A 20,507-nucleotide genomic window follows, 5' to 3' on the forward strand; every position below is an offset into this window, starting at 1 on the left:
TTCCTGAGGTGCTAAACACTTGGTGTTAGCCTCTGTATACTGGACCATGCCCTAAGCTGTCACTCAGTCACAATATTTGGTTTGACATAAATAAATAAATGAGCAACTCTTTTCACAAGGACACAGAGAAGTACAGACAAACTGGATTATTTAGAGTTGTGTATTTTGAACTTGTGCCAGCAAAGACAGAGACAAACAGAGGCAGGAGGTGAAGGATTTTTGAAGCTTTTCTACTTTTCTCTGCAGGCACGTCTCACATCAAATCAACTTTTCCATTACTAACTCTTATCAAAACAGGATAGGGCATAAAATAAAAGCCTGGCTTCTGGTGTGGCCTCCCTGGGAACAAAACAGGGTATCAGTCCACAAACTGATTAACAGATGTGTGTTTCTTCAACATCGATTCAAAGGGAGAGTAATAACAGCCTGAGGACACAAAGGCAGCGATTCAGGGCTGCTGATCCACAGATGTTTACGGGTGCACATTGGAGTCAGACTTTTGGCTTACTGGGGGTTTAAGCATGTGCACTGTTTCGGCATAAGGCATATGTTTCTTGCAAAGTGTAAAATAATTCCGTTAATGAATAGCTCAAATTTTCAATTGTGAACATAAAACCAGTCAAATACATGGCAAAGCACAATGCAAATGTAGGAGGCTATAGACTCCAAGGAATAATAATTTAATTATCACTAAATCTGTATCATTCACTTTGTGTAGAGGGGCCTTTCACAACAAAGCATCCCTCTTTTGGTGACAGGAAGTTACATAATTATGAAAAGCAATTTCTGCAACGTTTCAACCTATTTGTTTGTTTCCAGCCTGCTGACATGTCAGACACTAAGCAGTTTATTCAGCCCAGCTGTGCCTGGTGCCTCTCACCTGTGCTCTGCTCCCTGCAGCCACAGAAACAAGGCCAAATTATCCATATCAGTTCTGTGTATGAATGTTTGCTGCCAGTTTTTTGATCTCTCGGTTATGACCTTGCTTTTCTTGTTGTGCCTCAACCTTTGTGAATTCTACATTCATCTCTGCTTTCTGGACACAAAGACATGGATTTTGACCTTTGCACTCAACCATGCCTGATCGCCTCAGTCCATACCTTTGTTTCTCACCCTCACTACTTGCTTTTGTGCTTTTGCCATTGATAATTGGAATTTAATGGAAATATTGTTTATATATTTCTGTACTAGTTTAGTCTTGTTTTTTTCAGTATGGTGTATTTTTTTGTGTATTCTTTTTGAATTGTGTATGGACAAGTTGAAAACTGACGGAAAAAAAGAGAAAAAAAATTATTATTATTATTATTATTATTATTAATAAATAAACCTTCTTGCCATGTCTTTGCCCAACAGACAGGATTTGTCGTTGGACCAGTGGTGATGACCTGTGGACATCAGGGTTTGGCATGTGGAAGTCAAGCAGCTGATTATCCTCAGAGAGTTTAGTGAAACTTTGAGTTTGTTTAACTCAGTCACTGTCTGAGTTAAACAAACTTCCTTTTTTCCCCCCAATTCATTTGATCAAGAACGTTTTTGTGACCAGTCTGGTTCCCACCAGTTCCAGTCTTTTTAAAATGTGTTCTGTGCTTGGTTGAATTATTTGGTCCCCTGTCAAAATGTTCACATTGGTTAATCAAATGCTTAAACATGAATACATAAAAACAAGAAACATTATATTAGAGCTCATCTCTAAAATGATAGTCTGAACTCTAACGTGTTTTTTTACGTTGTGTGTGATTATGCATTTTAATGCTAACATTTGTTTCTCTCTCTGACAGAAGTAGAAGTGCAGTTTAAAAAGCTCCTCGGTTCGATGGATAAAAAGTGCTCACTGTTGGAGACCGGCAGCAAAAAGTGCTGCCTCGGGGTCACAAAGTCTCCACAACAGCCATTAAAGACTACTTGCATGCCAACCAGTTATTTGGGAGCTACACCAGGGAAAAGCTGCTGTTAGTATTTGGTACAGCCCCCTTTTTGCAGTAGGGCAGCACTTAGTCCTCTCCCATAGCATTTTGGGAGCATACAGGAAAAAACTCTTTGATTTTACTTTGACCAAACTTCAGCAGTCGCTCTCAATCCCGGTCCTCAGTCAGGAAACCACCATTCACAGACCTGAATTAAATAAATGAGGGATTACCGGGCTTCTGAAATATCATGCTGAGGAGGAAATGCGTCCATTTGATTCAGATGTGCCGGAGCAGGGAAACATCAAAAGCATGAAAGACCAGTCAAGTCCTGAGGCTTGAAGTGGACCCTGGAGGGCGATATAAAAACTTTGAACACGTCACACTGTAAGCTTAACCTAAAAATAGGTGATCATGGCTGGACAAATAAGAACAAGAATCACATGCATTAGGTTAGTGATGTTAATGATGGTAAGACAGAGCAGACATTTTCTCCACATGATACCATACCATCTAATGGCTGGGTTAGATGAAGAAGCCAAGATGCTACTCTTTGCTGCAGTGAGTTTTGGGAATCTTTTCACCTCTTTTACCATCAGTTAGTTGGGGTCAATAACTGGCACTATTGATTTGGTTAAAACCAATATTTCTTAATGTGGATTGTTATTTTCTTCCAAGATTAGAAAAAAAAAATCATTATTTTTGTCTCTTGTTTTCATCTGCATTCAATCCTACGGTAATAAAAGATCAATTTTTTGCCATCCATTCTACATATGCCGTAAAATCTGGAGGTAGCCATGAGATTTAACAGGAAAAGTGTAATTCTAAAACAAAACTGTGTTGCAATAAGTTTTACCTTACAACTTGTACATGCAGTGAGAAAGGGTTACAATAAAAGCTGCAAGGCAGGCATCACTCATGAGTCTGATGACAAATGACTGTGACACTGAGATCATGATGGAAGAGACCTCTTCTTCTCAGTCATCAGACCCTTCTAGTTTACTTCCTCCAACCAGTCAGTCACACTTAACTTGGTGCCAGACACTGAAATAAATGGAGCCAGAAATAATCAGAACGGTCAAACACATTTGCATAATTAAAATGAAAATGATGTTGAAATTAAATAGGTAATATATCTACCTCCAAGAGGCTCTCATTTACAGTGGAATGGAAAGGATTGATCTGTCATGGGTTGTTAAATTGACACCGTCCTTCTCCTCTGTTACAGGCTTTAATCTGAAATAAGCGTATTCTATTTTCCAACCATCACAGTGAATGAAAAAAATCCCAGAGAATAAATAATTCAACTGAAAAACAAGCTTAAAAACAACATTTTAATTTTTATACTGTCTCTTGAAGGGTCTCCTTAAACCATCATTGACAGAATCAGCTGTAAATATGTCACACTTGCGGGTGAGGGGTGGTGAGGCAGACGCAGCAGACCCAGGTAAGATGAATAAATGATTTTAATAACTAAAACACAGTCCAACCAACGGGCAGCACGGCCGAGCAGAAACCAGGGCTCGACGCCGGTAGCAACCGTTAAAACGAATGGCGAACACGGAGGACTCGGAACACATTAGACGAGGACCCGACAAAGAACAGACACACAGGTGACACTAAATACACTGGGGGTAATCAGGGAACAAGAAACACCTGGAAACTAATCAAGGGGAGAACAGGACAACACGGAGACACAGAGACACCAAAAACTCGAAATTAACACACAGAAAACACAGAACATGACAAAATATGAAAATCCTCAGTCCTGAGAACAAAAAATATGCTCATATCCTCCCTTCGCTGACATAAAACCCAGCACACTTCCTCTTGACCTCTGGAGCTCCAGGTCTTGTTCTTCACCCCTCTTAGTCTTGTAATGAACACAGAGAGAGATTAGGTTAGAAAATGTCAGAGCACTGACAAGGAATTGTGAGGTAATCAGAGCAAAAGGTCACAAGGACTGTTACTGAATGAAAACAGTGTCAAAGGGTTGAATCTGCATCTTATTATTACAAAGCAAAAGCAAATTAGGGAATCACAAATATATGGAGTTCTAAGTTTGCCACAAATATTAGTCTATGTTCAGGATTCATTCCAGCAGACAAGTCTCCATTGCTCTTAAGTCCAGTGGTGATGCACGTTACACCTCTAGATGTGAAACTTTGCTTTACACTCAGAGATAAGACTTGGGTAAAGCTGCTCAACCTTGAAAACTCGTTTCATTTCCACACACTGTTCTTGAGTTAATCTCAAGGCTATGTGAAGTTTGGAGGTCCATAGTTTCTGACTGCATAAAGCTATGGCCTTCTATGCTGTGATATTTAAATAGTCGTCCATTTCAAAGATGGATTTTGTAATTTCAAATCACTTCTTATGAACTTGTTTGCTGAGGTGGAACTTTGTCATGGTATGATGGTGGATTTCACTGAGAGCAACCAGTTCTTCTACAAATGTCAGTAGAAAAAGTATAAATGCCTGGGTGCTGGATTTTACACACATGTGGCATTAGAAGTATTTGACAGTGCTGAACTGAATGATTTATGGGCGTGTGAGAATACTTTTTAAAATATAGTGGTGGATTTTATAACCTCAGCATAACTTGAAAAACAAAGAAAAGTCAAACAAAAGCAGACTCTGCAACCTTTCTAGAGTGCATCATGAACTCTGTGACATACTGGGACATTTTAAATAATAATTTGGCCAACAATTTAGTAATCCAGGATATTTGGCTAAAGCAAGATGGAAACAGTTCAGCAGATACAAAATTAATTCATGTTCATCTCAGTCTCCAGAACTAAACCCTATAGAAAATCTGTATTATGAGTTTAATTAAAAAAGATGGTTCCCAGTTGATTTTGTACAAAACACAAAACAACCAACCAAATATATGATGATCTTTTAAATGTGATTTTTTTTCTGACACTGAATAAATAAACTCAAAGATTTTATTACCAAAAACATTTGAAATTATTAAAGGACAAACTGTGCCAATAAACATGGTGGATGTTGTATTTAATATCTAGCAAAATCTTTGAAAACTGACTCCAAGGGATAATTGGGAGTAAAAAAGAAACTAATGAATATGAATGTGTTATATTTGTCATTCAAAATGCAACACGCTCCCTCCCTTTTCTGTATCTGTGTTAAACTCTAAAGTTAAAGCAGAACATTTGTATTTAAACTCAGTTGTGATTGGTTAGTCTATTTTGGTGAAAATAATGCACATAGTTGTGTTTTGTGGGGTGTTTTTAGTGTAAGCACAGAAAATGTTAAACATTCTTTGGTAGAGAAATGTTTATCCAAGTTTTAGAGAAGAACATTGGTAATGGCTGTTATTAACTGATTCACAATTGTTTCCTCATCAAGACTTACAGACATTTTGATCCAGAGCTCTGTAATTAGCTGCCCTTGAAGTTACTGAAGTCTCTCATTTGCTCGTAGGTGAAGAAAGCTCGGCTGTTCGATAGGAAATTTGTCTTTGCCTGTAAAATCTAAATAATTCACACACACACATTATTATTCATGGGAACAGTCCATTTGGATCAAGTGCTACCTCTATGTTTCCTGTTATCGTCTGCTGCCTTAAAGCAACTTTCAAATCTCTCTCAGTCATGTGTGGAGCAAGCTGTGACACGAAGTTGAGTTCAAGGACGATGTCTCATTAAAAAGTCAAATTTGTCTGCAAAAACACGCACAGTCTGAAGATGCTAGCTGAAAACATCAAAACATATGTATCCGTTTATCTGTGGCTTCGGGGCAGGAGGAGAAAAGAGTTTGTTTATGGAGCAACAAATATCAAGAAAGAACCTCTATTTAAAAAGGATAGTTCAAACTTTTTAAAGTAAGGTTCTCTTATCAAAAGTAGTTTGGAAAGTGGAACAGATGATAATCTCTTTCGAGATCTCTTTAAATCCCTCACCAAACATTTAAGCTGTTTCCATCTTTCTTTCTTTTTTCCTGAAGGCCTTAAAGGGCTCTTTTGATCTCAAAATAGTGTTTACTCTCATTTGATCAGTCAGGTAGCACCCCAAACCGAAACTGAATATCCAAGAAAAGAATGGGACAAATCTTCTTCAAAATGGTGAATATTCTCATCATGTGCAGCGAATGTGACAAGACTTTGTGTGATTTCAGCCATTTTAAGTAAGTATAAGTGACGAGGTGTCCTAAGTTATTCGTCACCAGATTTTTTTTTTCTACATTTTAAGAAGTCAGGGTTATTTCCGTATGTATTTATTTCTAAAATATAAAATCTCAGCTTGGATCTTATTGCTCATTTTAATTGTACGCAGTCCTTTAAATGTCCTGTGAGTAAATATATTTGCCCATTTATCCATAACAACTGGAACTTCAACATCTAGCAAGTTATTTTTGCAGTTTACCGTCTCTTAAAAGAGTTCCTGTCATGAAGCGGTGGTGAGGGGTGGTGAGGCAGACGCTGTAGACCCAGGTAGGATGAATAGTTGAATTTAATGAAGAAAGCACAGTCCAAACAACCGGCAGCACACACATTGACAACAAATTGACAATAGCAAGACAAGGACCCGACGAGGAACAAGGAACACAGGTGGAGTTAAATACACAGAGGGTAATCACAGAACGAGACACACCTGGGAACAATCAAGGGGAGGACAGGACAACGAAGAGACTCAAGGACACATAAAACTCGAAATTAACACACAGAAAACACAGAACACGACAGTTCCCCTCAGATTAATTGCACTCCCTGCAACGGCGGGGTTGAAATTACTGCAATAACCCAAGATTGGCTGGAAAGCACAATGTCCAACCTTGTACATGTAACCCAAATAGTTTTAACTTGGTGGGAATATACAGGAACTTAGAATAAACATATAGCAATACAACTAGCAGGTGTAACCTAATTATAACTTTTCCACATCAATTATTTCTGCAAAGCTAAATTGATGCTAAAATAAATAATCATAACTGTAATCATACATTATGTGAAACAGCAAAACACAGGCTTTCTTAGGGTGACATAATTTTTTCATGAGTGTAAGTTAGATTCCTTCTCATCTTTGTTTTTGGTGAGCTGGAGTCTGTTGCTGTAATGTTCCTAAAGGCTGCAGCTCGTCATTTCTCACAATAGCGTCTACATGTGAGGGAAGCTGGTGCTTTGTGTCACTTAAAATATGAGCTCTGACACCGTGTGGAGATTTAACAAGATCACCTGAGAAGAGTTTCAGCCAGGCACAGGACATGAATCAGAGTGAAAGACTGAAACAATATCTAGGGCTGCAGTTTTCTGCTGCTCTGTGATATATTATTATTTAGAGAATTGGTTTTACAGAGAATTTAATTTCCTTTTTTCCAAGGATATTGCAGTAACTGACCATAACTGAGGAAAAAGAGGTCTATAAAAAGACTCATTAATATAAATTATGGAGCACAAGCCAAAAAAACACTGCGAGCGTAAAGTATGTATATAAAACAAGAGAAATTGTACCAGCTAAAGGTGCCTATATGGTAAATGAAAGAGGCAGAAAATCACTGAGTCAGAGTGTAAGCTTACCATACATTACATTGTGCTGTTAATATTTAGAATCACTTTAACCTTATGGACCAAAATTGAAATTAGATCAGATTCAAAAAGTGGTTAAACAAGGTTGTTTATTTTTATCCGAGTCATATTCCACTGTGATCTTTTTCAGTAGATTAGGTGATTATTCTCCATAAGGACCTCTTGATAAGTTATGAACAGAGTTACTCCATCTGGCATTGCTTAGCTGTATGTTCCCAAAGTTGACAGTCTATACTAGCATAGAAAATGATTTGATTGTGTTTTACACCAACCTGACCTGATGCACTTTGGAGATAAATCAGTGTTTGTTGGTTCAGTGGACCTCTTGGTGAAAAGCCACAGGGTTAAGGGTTACAAACAAATAAAATAGCCTGGCCTTCTTTGTGTTATAAACCTTGATTTCTGACATATAAAAATCTGTGCACATTGTCACTTTGGTCCATGACGATCCATCGCAATTAATATGAGTAATAAGAAAGAAATCCATTCAGTTAAAGTGTACAAACACTAGATTTAGTCACTTTTTTAAAAAGTCAAATGTTAAACAAAAACAAAAGCAATGGTTTTTTTTATGTTACAAAAGCCAACCTGTAGGGTTTTATGGTCTGCGTTTGACTGTAGGTCTTACTGGCATTGGTGATTTATCTTTTTTGTACAAAAATGTTAAACATCTTAAATGCAAGCTAAACCTGACAAAAACTAAAACATCATTATAACAATGTTAACAATAAACGTAGTAACACCTTAGAACCCGAAGGAAATGTTGCTGCAAAGAGCTAAAGCAACACTAAGTGAATATTAGAACCTAACATTGAGATCAAAGGTTCACTCCATCCATTCTCATCCTGGAACGGTTTTCCAGAAAGTCTGCTGCCAAAGAAGAGCAGGGTGCTGCTTAAGCAAAATCTCTGCAGGAAACAAGTTTAAGTAAATACATTCATGTTATGTTGTTTGAACACGACATCTATTGTCAGCACAGTCTGCTCTGGAAAAATATTGCATTAAATATGTTGACTGTTGAACAATATTTCTTGGATTTTAACTATTTCTATGTATTTCCCCATTACAGTGGCAGACAAAACAGTACTAAGATGGTGTGGCGTTGAGGAAAGATTGGTTCTGTATTTAAGGATGAGCTCAAACTTCAACCTCCTCAACAACCGATAGCTCACAGCTATTGGTGTGCTTTTTTTCTGGCTGCACTGTGCTTTTCTGCACAGCTGCAGAGGTTGGCACAACTGCCAGTAGCTCATGAAGAAAATATCCCATTAACAACAAGTTAAGATGACTAAATTGAATTAAAATATGAGGTTTCTAACTGTCCTGAAGCCCAAAGATTGTTGACATTGTCAAATATCAGGGAGTGCTGGCTGAACTCTGGATTAAAACAAGATCATGCACAGCAGCATGACCTGCCAGTATGATATGTCTTCAGTGCTCAGTGATCTTATCTGAACATTCCTTTGAAAGACTCTGGCACAAGAGGATGGGACAAATGTGAAGGGGCATCCTTCCATCATCTGTCCATCCATCTATCCATCCAGATGCAAACATGGCACTTGTGATGAAGAAGCCCTGCAGCAGCTGAAATAAGGCAGAGATGTGACAGATTTCTCTGTCACATCTCTGATGTTAATCCCCTGCAGAAGCATCTGAAATGAAAAATTCACGTGACTAATACTAAAATGTTCTTTTAATTTAAAAGTAAAAAAATAGAGATGGAAATATTGAAATATAAAAAATTCAGTAGTTTTATTAAACTGCAAATACATTGTCTTATAATTTGTGTTCGTCTTTAAGCTTTTTTTGGTTTTGGTTATCACCTCACAACAGATTTGGACAAACTGACAGTTTGTTAATGCAAAGCGAGGCTGGCACCTTGTGGACAACAAAGGTAGCAAGCTCTTGTCTTGAAATGATTTAGTTTGCTTGGATTCAGTCTTTAAAGGTTCACAAAAACATTCCTCCCTTTTCAGACAGTATTTGAAACCAGACACTTTGCTGTGTTTTTATTTTTTTTTCTGAGTGGTCTGACCTTGCTGCTGCAAAGTGAAAGAGCTGGATAGGCCAACACTTCAGTGAACATCTGGACACAACATGACGACCCAAATGAGTCGTTTCTTCTGACCCGCCACCTACACATTCTTTTTCCTTATATTTCTCTCCACAAGCATTGTTTTTTATTCCTGTCACTATCCTTCGCATCCCCTCGTTGTCCTTTTTCAGAAACTGCACATTTTCAATTGGTCTGGTTGTAACAGCAGAATGCAGCAAAAAATGAGATCGCATGTAATAGAAACTTACATTTAGGAAAATGATTTTGTGTTTTTAATGCTTTCAAGTGCTCTTAGGTAACATAAAAGAATATTTATAAAGTTTTTCATTAGTACTGCATTTGTATTCTTTTTGCCACTTCACAAAATTACTCAAATAATTTCTCACCAGAAAACCGAGAGATTACCAAGGACCAAGACAATTTCGTGTACACTATGGCACAGTAAGGACTTCCAGAAATAAATGAAGAAAACATGGGAGAAGGAAAATGGATGCTCCTCCAAAACCGATGAAAAGACCAAGAAGAAAAAGGTGAAGGAGGCTAACAAGAGGCTAACACCAGCTTTAAATAAGTTGCAGGAATTACTGATTAGCCCTGGTTGTCTGTCTGTGCAAATTTTTCACATTCTTCATGTGACAGGAATAAGGAGTATGGTTTAAGGACAGAAGTTTTTTCTTCTGAAACCTTATAAAATAATGTGTTGTAGTCTGATTAAGATAAACCAGAACTTTTTGCTACGAAAGCAACACTGTGCCTCATCAAAAGAAGACCACACCCACAGTGAAAGATGGTAGCAGCTTCATGATTGGTTGCTTTTCTTGCAATGATTGTGGGTATTTCCATCCAAGTAGATTAACATACTTTCCAACATTACAAAGAGTCAAAGCATACTTCCAAATCAACAGAGAAACAACTTCATCAGAGGAAAACAAAAGTTTTGGAATGGCTTTGCTACTGTCCAGTACAACCTGAAGGGTTATGGACAAGAGATGTTGCAATGGCAAAGACTTGAGGGAGCTTTGCAAGTCAGAAGGGACAAATATGGGATGCTGAAAGACTCCGGCTTTAGAAGATGGAACATAAATATTTTGACAATTTGGTTTAATTAAAAGCTGTGCACATTTATTTATTTTTTGTTGCTAAATTGTAAAGAATGTGCGGTAACTTTTATGTAAAACTGAAAAAAAAAACTCTCTTACTTCAAGCAAAGGAAAGTCTGAACAGGAGAGGAAAGAATTTGAATTATGTAACGACAAACAGGGTTTGCAGACAGATCAACTGACTCTTCTCCAGGTTGTTGTTTTTTTCCCTTCTTTTTATTCCTCTTTCAGACTCTCATCTCTTTCTCAGACCTGCTCTTTGTGGATCTCAGTCTAGACATTTCCTGTTCCCAAGGGATTCAGAGCAGCATTTTGTCTCTTGGACTTTTTTTGTTGTGCTTTTCCAGCAGCGAGGGCTTAGGGCTGCGGATGACAGAGCGTCTGTCTCAGGTTGTAATAAGTAGGCAATGGCACCTCTCCTGTTAGTTCCAGTGCATATTTCATCATGGCAGGAATCTTAAATCGCACGAAGGCCTCAGGGAGCCATCCAACAGGAGGCAGGAGAGGGGATTCTGGACATGATTAGAGTATGTCTGAGGGAGATCACTTATCCTTTGGTATGGTGGAGATATTACTTTGTAGCATGTTTTCTACACTAGATTTCTGGTGAATCCTTTTATTTATGTTCTTGGGCTTCAGGCAACAGTGCAATTTTTAATTTAAAGAAACATCAGCCTTAGTCAGAAAAAAAGAAAACTTTCTTAAGTAATTATTATTCTCACACAAATGCAACATTCAGATTACTTACTGACTTCTTGGGGTTTTGCAAGCTGAGCTTGTGTGAAACTAGCGTCATCTAGTTGATGGAAATATTTTTATTGATATAATCAATAAATCTGCTGTGTAATTGGCCTGTTTTCTATCTTCAACAAAGCTCTTTAACAATTTGTTCTCCATTAATATCTGTTGATTTTTAATGTCATTGACATAAAGTGGCGTCTGTGAATGTCTACTGGACAACGGACAAGTCAGCCGTTTTCCCTATGATTATGTAGGTCACAGCATAACATTTCTGCACTAAAATATATTGATTTTACTCTGTGTGAAATTACACAATATGAAAGTGTCACTGTGCTAAATTAGTGACATAAATGACCATTTCCATGATATTTCAATTGATGGAGATGGTTTTCTAATTAAACCAGTTTACAATGTACAGTACATTATATACAGTTGAAAAGTTTTTTTCTTGATGTCTGAAGTATCACCAAGTTGTGTTTTATTGTTTTAATTAAATATTTTTGTCTAATTTGAAAATTGCTCAATATTACAGTCTGTCATGTTGTCATTGCTTTCTTTTTAACTAAGATGTGAAAGAATGATTTTTTCCCCCCACCATGTTTAACCACCAAACTTTGTATCTTGCAAAAAAAAAAAGTAATCTCAATCAAGCCACAGGCAGAAAGAGTGCGTAAAGAATGCGGTTCACTTCACACATATGTTTATAGTACTTCACCATGCTTTTACTTCGAGGGGCCCAGCAAAGTGAAAGCGGAGGCTGAGACAGAAACTCAAAGAAGTCTGATCAGAAGCCATATTGGCACCACACGTTTCCCAAACTGACCTCAAGTGTGCAGGGCCTTGGCAGGGGGATAGACAGTCAACTGTGAGACTCAGGAAGAGAGGAGCAGCCAATTGGAGTGGTAACAGAGCAGCATTGTGAACTGTGGCTGGCTCAGGCCTCCGTGGAGCAGAGAGGCAACTGGCCGGGGGTGGCCTCCTTCCTGGGCCCCTGCAGGACCCCTCTGCACTGCAGCTTGGATGGAAGTGGGTCAGCCAAACACGAGGCCACGAATGAGCAAAATGGCAAGACATTTACACTCAGCAGTGACAAAGAGGCATAAACAGTGGAGCTTGTGTACCGTTAGCTGGAAGGACAACAATCACGCTCAAATGAAAAGCCCTCTAAGAGGTTTTTTTAAGAAAATTGTTTAAGTTTTCTAAATAGAAAACTTGAAAAGCAAAGGTAGTATCTGTACTTTCCAGAGGGGGGCAGTGTTCTCTTTCATGGCCCATTAGCATCCTTCTCAGCATCCATTTTGCATCTAATTCTTTGCAGCTCATAGACTGCAAAATGATTGCCTGCTACACAAGCAGAGGGAATCGGTTATCTTGTTACTGATGTGGGCACTTTAAGGAGAAAGCAGAGGACGACTACAGCAGCACAAATAAAAAGAACTGTTTGAGAAGGAATGCGAGGAATGGTGGCAGTAAAACTTCCCATCAAAACTGAAACATTTGGAAATGCCATCATGCTTGTGGGGGTGTTCTTGGCAGTGTGTGAACACACGCACTTTAAAAACAATCACAGTACCAGAAGTGGGAGATACTAAATCCATGTCATAGTTTGGTTTTGGAACTGGAGGATATGTCTCATTTACTAGAGAAGACAAAAAACGACTTTACAACCTGACCAAAGCCCAGGAAAATGTGGACAAGCGGACAGTGAGGTTATGCTTTACATCTGTGCTGGCACCTTGTCAGAACATCATGTGTCTGAGCCATTCTGCTCACTCTGAAGCTGAGAATGCCTGGTGTTTATCCTCCCACATGATGCCGCAGCAGGGAATCCATTCAGTTCAAATCCAGCAGAGTTTACAGAATAATAAAAAAAGAACCTCTTTTAGGCCAGATCTGATTTAGCTTGGGGAATAAATGAAGAGAGAGGACTGTGATGTGGAGACAAAACAGACCACACCATCTTGAGATCTTGGTAAATGCTTTATATGTAACTGTTTTGATCTTTGCACACACACACACCATATAGAAAACAGTTATGGTAACATGTTTTTCTCTTAACATTTGAAGCGTGTCTGAGCTGTAAGGCAGAGATGGCCCAGTAAACTACAGCTTTGCAATCATTCCCCTCACTTTACAACCTCTTCTTACACAACATTTCCCCATCACATTCAGTTCAAACACACACACACACGCCCGCCCGCACACTTCCATCCAACACAATCAGTCTCTCCTTCTTCACAGTTCAGCTTAATTACACTATTTCAGCATATAAAGGTTCTCAATATGTTTTTTTTATTTAAAATAGCTATCACCATTTATGTTGTAATATTTGGAAAGTGATACATTTGTATTTACATAAGCTTATTAAGCAAGTTTCAAATACATTTTGTGTACATACAGTATGGATTCTTGTATCTAGAATTGTAGTTGAACAGTAACTTCCAAAAGTATTAAAATGCCTTAATTTTACATTTTGTGAAACACTAATTTCAACATGGTTTTTTTTTTTACAGTCCAACATAAAGTAGTGCATATTAGTGAAGAGGAGGAAAGTTGACAGTTTTCAATTTATTTCTTTTGGAAAGAAAAAGAAAGCATGGCATGTATTTGTTTTGCTCTCTTTAGTTCAACGCCGCCGCTAAATAAAATTCACAATTTGCAAGAAAACCACCTTCAGAAGTCCTCTAATTAGTAGTTTGAGTCCAAGTCCGTGCAGTTAAATCTCAATATAAATACAGCTGTTCTGTGAAGGCCCCAGAGGTTTGTTTGAGAACATCAGTAAACAAACAGCATCATAAAGACAAAGGAAGACGACAGACACGGCAGGGAGAAAGCTGTAGAGAAGTTTAAGACAGTTAATTTGACAATATCTTAACGTCTAAGCACAGCCCCATGGTTATCCACGTAATACATACAGGTCATGCAAGGAGAGCTTTATTCAGAGCCAAAACACCCAATATGACACTGGAGGAGCTGCAAAAAGCAACAGCTCAGGCCTTTCTGCTAACAGAACTATTAGACGTCCATGCAACAGATCTGGACTTTAAGGAAGAATGGCAAAACAACTCAATTGTTGATGGACACCCAAACAAAGTCAAATTAGAAAATTACTTTAAGTAATTCCAGCATGTGGAGGAAAATTAAAATTAAAACCTCTCTGCCCACATTAAAAAGAGGATATGTTATCGTATGGTTATCCAAAGTATTAACTTATGGGATCTGAATGAAAATGCATGTTTCACTATTTAGATATTTAGAAAAAAAAATGCATCCTTTTACTTCACAAATATGCACTACCTTATTAAGGTCCATCATTAATAAAACTCCAATGAAATACACAAACATTTCTGTTTAAGTGACAATAGGAGAAAAACTACAAGGGACAATAATACTTTTACAAGGCCCTGCATGTGCTGATTAGAGCCATGCGACTCGAGGCTGTTCAGTCGGTTCAGTGAAGTGCTGTCAGAGAAGAAAGTGCCTCAGTCTTGGAGTGGAGATGCAGAGCAGCAGAGACATACACCCCACTTACTGTCACTCCCTTCAAGATGTCGTGATTACATGAGGCGATTTGTGGAGTCTGAAGTGACTGGGCATGATACGACGTGCTCACAGTACGATGGACTCATACATTCAGCAGCGGCCAGGAGGTGTGAGCTGTTCACTTGGATGGCTGCGGCTTAGGGTCCGACCACGTCAGCGACTGGCCCGCTCTGACTCACGGTTTGCTAGGATAGTGTACAATAAAGAAATGTAGCAAATGGTCACAGTACCATGTCTGATTTTAGAAACTTCTTCAAACATAAAAAAAGCATGATCCCCACCATTTCATACACTTATTCCTCATTTCTGTCTACTCTCTCACACCCAGATGCTTGCATTTTCATGCATATACATACAGAAGAAAAGTAAGCATCGACACCTACTGTACATACCAAGAAAAACATGAAAGCACACACGCACTGAGACAAGACAGGAAAGTGAGGCACATAATCTGAAAGGCAAAATGTTGCCTGGATTTTGGTATACATAAAACAAACGTCAGATGTAGACGATTAAGGTGTCTCAGACTGGTCCAGGCTTCTAGTCCAGTGAGAACTTCTAAAATATAATCTATTTCTCATTATGTCTTACAGATACTTTGTATCTGTCAGTACCAATAAAATGGAGACACACGCTGTAGCTCTCTCATTCAAGCTAAGTGACCACTTTTTGGGGATCACAAAAGGTAACCTTAGTGAAAGCGTTCCCCCCTCATCAGCATTTGCTGTTATGAAGGCTAAAATATTTCAAAAGATAATCACTTAAGAGCTACAGAATCATCACCGGCTCTAAACTCTGAGTGTGAACCTAAAATAGACCACCTATCAACTCTGGTTTGGTCCCTACATGGCAAGAAGAACAAAAAGGTTAGTATAGCATCGGGTAAAAAAATTGCTTTGTTAAAAAAAGCACCACAGACAGTCTTTGAGAGGTGCAGAATAACAGAAGCTGAACAAGAAATGATGAGTAGCATTTTTGTGGGTTATTACAGTGGGCCTTCAAACCTTCATGAGGGTCCATAGAGGGGTCATATAGGGTCATTTACTGTCTGTAAGGTCTTTATTTAAACCGTTTCATCTACCTTTCCTTCACTCAATTTATAGGCTACTTCATCATCTTGGGCATGTTGGTTCATACAGTGGATATATATAGATATATAATTCTTTTTTTTAACCAAATTTAAAATAAAAAGAGGACGACAGGGGAAATGAATAAGAGTAGTTATTCTGTCCATCCAGTCATCCCTCAATTTGTCAGAACAGAAATCAAGAACATAAGCGCCTTCGACTTCAACCGTCATCTGGGGTTGAGTCGTCAGGCGTGGACGAGTCTTCGGCAAAGTCGTCTGTTGAGCCGCTCTTATGAATGCGCCCGTCGCTGCTCATACTTTGGAAAGTCTTTCGGAAGGCCTCCATCATGGAGTGTGCCAGCTTCTTGGCCTCCAGTTTGCTCTCGCACTCCACGGCGTGACAATCCATCTGGAAGGACAGGTCGTCGTTGATCTCCCGGTAGATCCACGCAAATATGTTGGGTCTTACACTGTGGTCGGCAGTGCAGTAAGCGATGCGAGCCACCTGGTAGGCGTCCACGGTTACAGAGACTTCGCCACGCTCATCCAGGTGGTGGAGGCGCACCTGGAAGGGACGGATTTCCAGCAGGGAGTTACTTGAGGGATTGGTGCCCTGCTGTTGGTCCAAGGCACGACGTTCCACCAGACTCACTACTGCCGACTCCGTACAGCCTGACAAGAACTGAGTCCCGGAGATTGTCATCTTGCCCAGGTAGGTCACCTGCAGCAATGAGACAAACAATACTCTTAAATTCTTTTGTTCTTTAAAATATTTAATAAAAATGAAAGTATTCTTCAAATGTTCTGTGCCATTTAATTAACAAAAAGGGGGTCAAATACTGGACATTTGAGTAACATAACAAAAGTGAGAAAGTGCTTATATTTAATTGTTGGTTTCAATGAGTGCCTCTTGTAGTGAAAAGTGAAGGTTTGCTACTGGGCAAGGACTGGGCCAAGGTAAAGACGCCTTGAGAAAGAAACCCCAACAGTGGGTCTTGGAATGATATCTACATGAATCGAAGTTAAAAGTTAGCACAATTTCTACAAAACTCTTCAAGGAGATACAAAATGACAATAAACAGATGAAAATTGGACAAGAACTTTTGAAGTTATTGGTGTTGGCACAACTTTCTTATTCTTTTCGTTTGTTTGGCTTTTTAACAGTGCTTCAATACATCACGAGTGACAGGCAAGATCACTAGCACATGTATTTTGTGGGTCAGAAGCTCAATATTTGGAGTATGAATACTGATGATAAATAAGCACCTCCTGTGTCAGTCTGGAGGGAATTCAAATTCAAAGTGAAAAATTGCAGCAATAAAAGAATCTTCAGATCAACTAACTACAAAAACAAATTTCCAAGTATTTACCGTTGAAGGGCTCTACAAGGTCAGGTATTTCTAATAGCAATTGTATGTGTATTTGCTTAAATGCTAAGAAAAAATAGTATGTTAAACACAACACCATAGTAACACCACCATACAACAGACTGAGAAGATTGAGACGGATAAGAGGAAAGAGGAGGGAAAGAAAAGAACATTGCTGGAGATTTCTTTGGGAGCGAGGCCAATCTGAAGGCTGCAAAGGAATAATGGCTGACTTATGCACTCCTCTACATACTGTTCTTTATGGTTTTATAAAAATACACAGAGGAGGAGCCTCAAAACTCAAACTGTTTTTACCCCCGTCTGTGTTTATTCTAGGCCAGGGAGACACTCCTGAACTCTTTTGGAGTTCATTACAGTTGGCTTCCAGCCCACGTTTGACACATGGCTGCAGACAACATGAGTGCAGTATTAAATGTGAATTGCTAAGAAAAGATGTGTATCATTTTTATAAACATTTACAGAGCAAGTGGCCTGCACAGCTCAATGCACACCTGCAAAATGTAGCGAGTCTGATGTTGATGATAAAACTCTTGAGAGCTTTCTGTAAACCAGTGAAGTCCTTAAAACATGTATATTGTGTTACTCAGATGATCAAATCTATAAAACAAAGCTCACTGAGAGAGGACAGTTTCAGACTAAAATGGAACCACAGCATGGGTTTGGAAGCCTTCCTTCACTTTATTCACAGTCTGCTCAGATATTTGACTGAATACAACCTTTCACATTAACATCAAGCAGTCAGTCTTATCTCTAGTCAAGGTTTGCCGTTGAGTGCAGCAGAGTGCAACATTTCCCATCAGCCTCCAAAAATGTGCAAACGGTCAAGTTAAGCAAAATATACTTAGAAATATAATTCCTATGTAAAACAAGCTCTTTGTGATTTCAACAACATACAATATTAGCTAAATTATTGACTCTACCTGAAATTTCTTGCATTTTGTCATGTTACTACTACAAACTTTAATGTATATTGTGGGGATTTCATGTGATAGACACAAGTTAGCACTTAATTATCAAGTGGGAAAAATTAAGATGCATGTGTTGATTTTAATTTATTATTTTTACACGTAAAAGTTTGAAAAGTGTGGTGTGCATGACTGTTTACTAGCCCCCTCACTACATTGCCCCAAAATAAAACACAGTGCAATAAGCTGGATAGTAATAAGAGTCCAGCTGCATGTACGTCAGTCCAGCTGCTCTGCAAAGACCTCAGACATTCTTTAAAGAAAATTAGTGGTCATGAATGAAACTGAATGTAAAGTTAGAAAATAAAATGCTATCTACACCTGTAATCTTTATATGCTCTCCATGCTCTAAATCATTCTTGATAATTTCCCGTCTAAATGTAATCAGTGCACAAACAAATCCGCAGTCAAGAAGTTTTAACACATGCTCTAACAAGTTCCTATATCTAGGAACCACAGGGCAGTTTCACTTCACTATTTTGCAGATCTGTATTATTTAAAGCATTACCGAGAAACAGGAAATGTGCTTTTGCAGTTTGATGGGGAAAAACATAAAAGAATGTTTCTTAAATGTTATTTTTTTACCATGTCTACCAAATATAACAAAGAACAGCCTTATAATCCTTCTAACATGAGTCTCTTAGATTACCAGATTGCAGCACAACATCAGTAATTTCTATTTCACACAACAGTGGGAGATCCAGACAGCACAGCTGTCAGTGCCTCATTTTCATTGGAGGCTGACGACTATTCAGCTCAGCCATTACGCCGAGTGTCAGCTGTCAACAGCAGTACATTGTACAAAGAAAGTGCACCCCTTTAAATTCAAGGGTTTTAAAGAGATGCTCAACAGTGTAAACTCTTGAGCAAAAAATATACTTTACTTATATTATTATTAACTTTAAATATCTACGGTTTTTTTAGGCACATTCAGTCTTTTTCACAAGCTTTTCAGTAATAGCCATATAAGGCAAACTTGTAATATTTTATACCTGGTTCAATCTAAGTGTGATTTTCCATTCTTGAGTTTAGAACTAAACAATTTTAGAACCTGTTAAAAACCTTTAGACAATAAAACCAAAGAATAGATGCAGTTTTCAGTTCAGTGTCACTATGTCCCAGGGCAACTGAGGCTACAATGTAGCTTAGCATCACCAGTGTGTGGATGTGTGTATGAATGCGTGAATGTGGGGGTGTGTATGAAAGGGTGAAAGACCGACTGCAGATTAAAGCGCTATGCAAGTACAGGCCATTGTCATTTACCCTGACTGTAGCTTCAGGCTCTGCTGTTTGATATTTCATTGTGGTTAAAAAAATTTCTCCAAGAGAACTGTGAACAAGACCGTAAACATGGATTTGTTTGACCACTTATGGTTTCCAAGTCAAATAAATAGCGCGTTGTTGCTCTTCTAAGATCAGACCAAAGATAAACAGATGATTAATAGTTACTGAATTTTATTGTTTCACACCAAGATTTTTTATCTGACCACCCAACAAGTGTTCAGAAAGGAGAACATTACAAAGGGGAAAGGAAAGTAGAGAAGTAGTCATGAGGAGGGAAAGAAGGAAGAGACAGATTAGGAAACAACTCCTGCTGAGATGGAAAGCAATAAACAGAAATTTTAGTACCCTCATTAAGATTCAACAACAAGTGCTCATAAGTCAAGTTAAGCAAATCCATTAGCCTGTCTTGCTCTGGTGTGTAGTGTATATGTATAAATATATAATTTAAAGCAGAGCACAGAGGTTTAACAGAGTTAACTTTTAAAAAAATGTTCTAAACTAAAGTGAGAAGGAAAATTATACATGTCAGAAAAACAAAAGCTGAAGAAAACAAGGGAAAAGCAATGCAATGTTCACAATTAAACATGCACTTGAAAGAGTTTTGTAGTTCACAGGACATGAGAGCAGATAATCAACCCTAAAATTATTTACATAGCATACAAGTATAATCAACACTGTTTGCAAAGTTAGATGTTTGTACGTTTGTTATATTTAAAACAAGAATAAAAAAAATAACACCCTGAATATACTATAGATGACAATAGTTTACCCAAAAGATGCAAGCAGCATAAACCTTCACATAAATTAAAATAACACCTCCTGTGACTAATTCAGTCTTTTAAAACAAGAACTCATCTTGAAACTAAAATTTCCAAACATAAAAAAACAAAAGAATACCCACTGCTTCAGTTT

At 38.2% G+C, this 20,507-nt stretch overlaps 1 protein-coding gene across 1 annotated transcript in view; it reads right to left on the reverse strand.

Annotated features, from left to right (window-relative positions):
- Positions 1–13,307: 13,307 nt before the first annotated feature.
- The window catches only part of pid1 (phosphotyrosine interaction domain containing 1), a 32,021-nt gene continuing 24,821 nt past the window's right edge, over positions 13,308–20,507 (reverse strand). The window contains exon 3 of the mRNA XM_032590238.1: positions 13,308–16,679. Within this exon, the coding sequence (XP_032446129.1) occupies positions 16,179–16,679 (501 nt within the window). The 3' untranslated portion in view covers positions 13,308–16,178. The remainder of the gene's footprint in view (positions 16,680–20,507) is intronic.

The sequence above is a fragment of the Xiphophorus hellerii genome, chromosome 18 (assembly GCF_003331165.1).
Source record: "Xiphophorus hellerii strain 12219 chromosome 18, Xiphophorus_hellerii-4.1, whole genome shotgun sequence".
Taxonomy (NCBI): domain Eukaryota; kingdom Metazoa; phylum Chordata; class Actinopteri; order Cyprinodontiformes; family Poeciliidae; genus Xiphophorus; species Xiphophorus hellerii.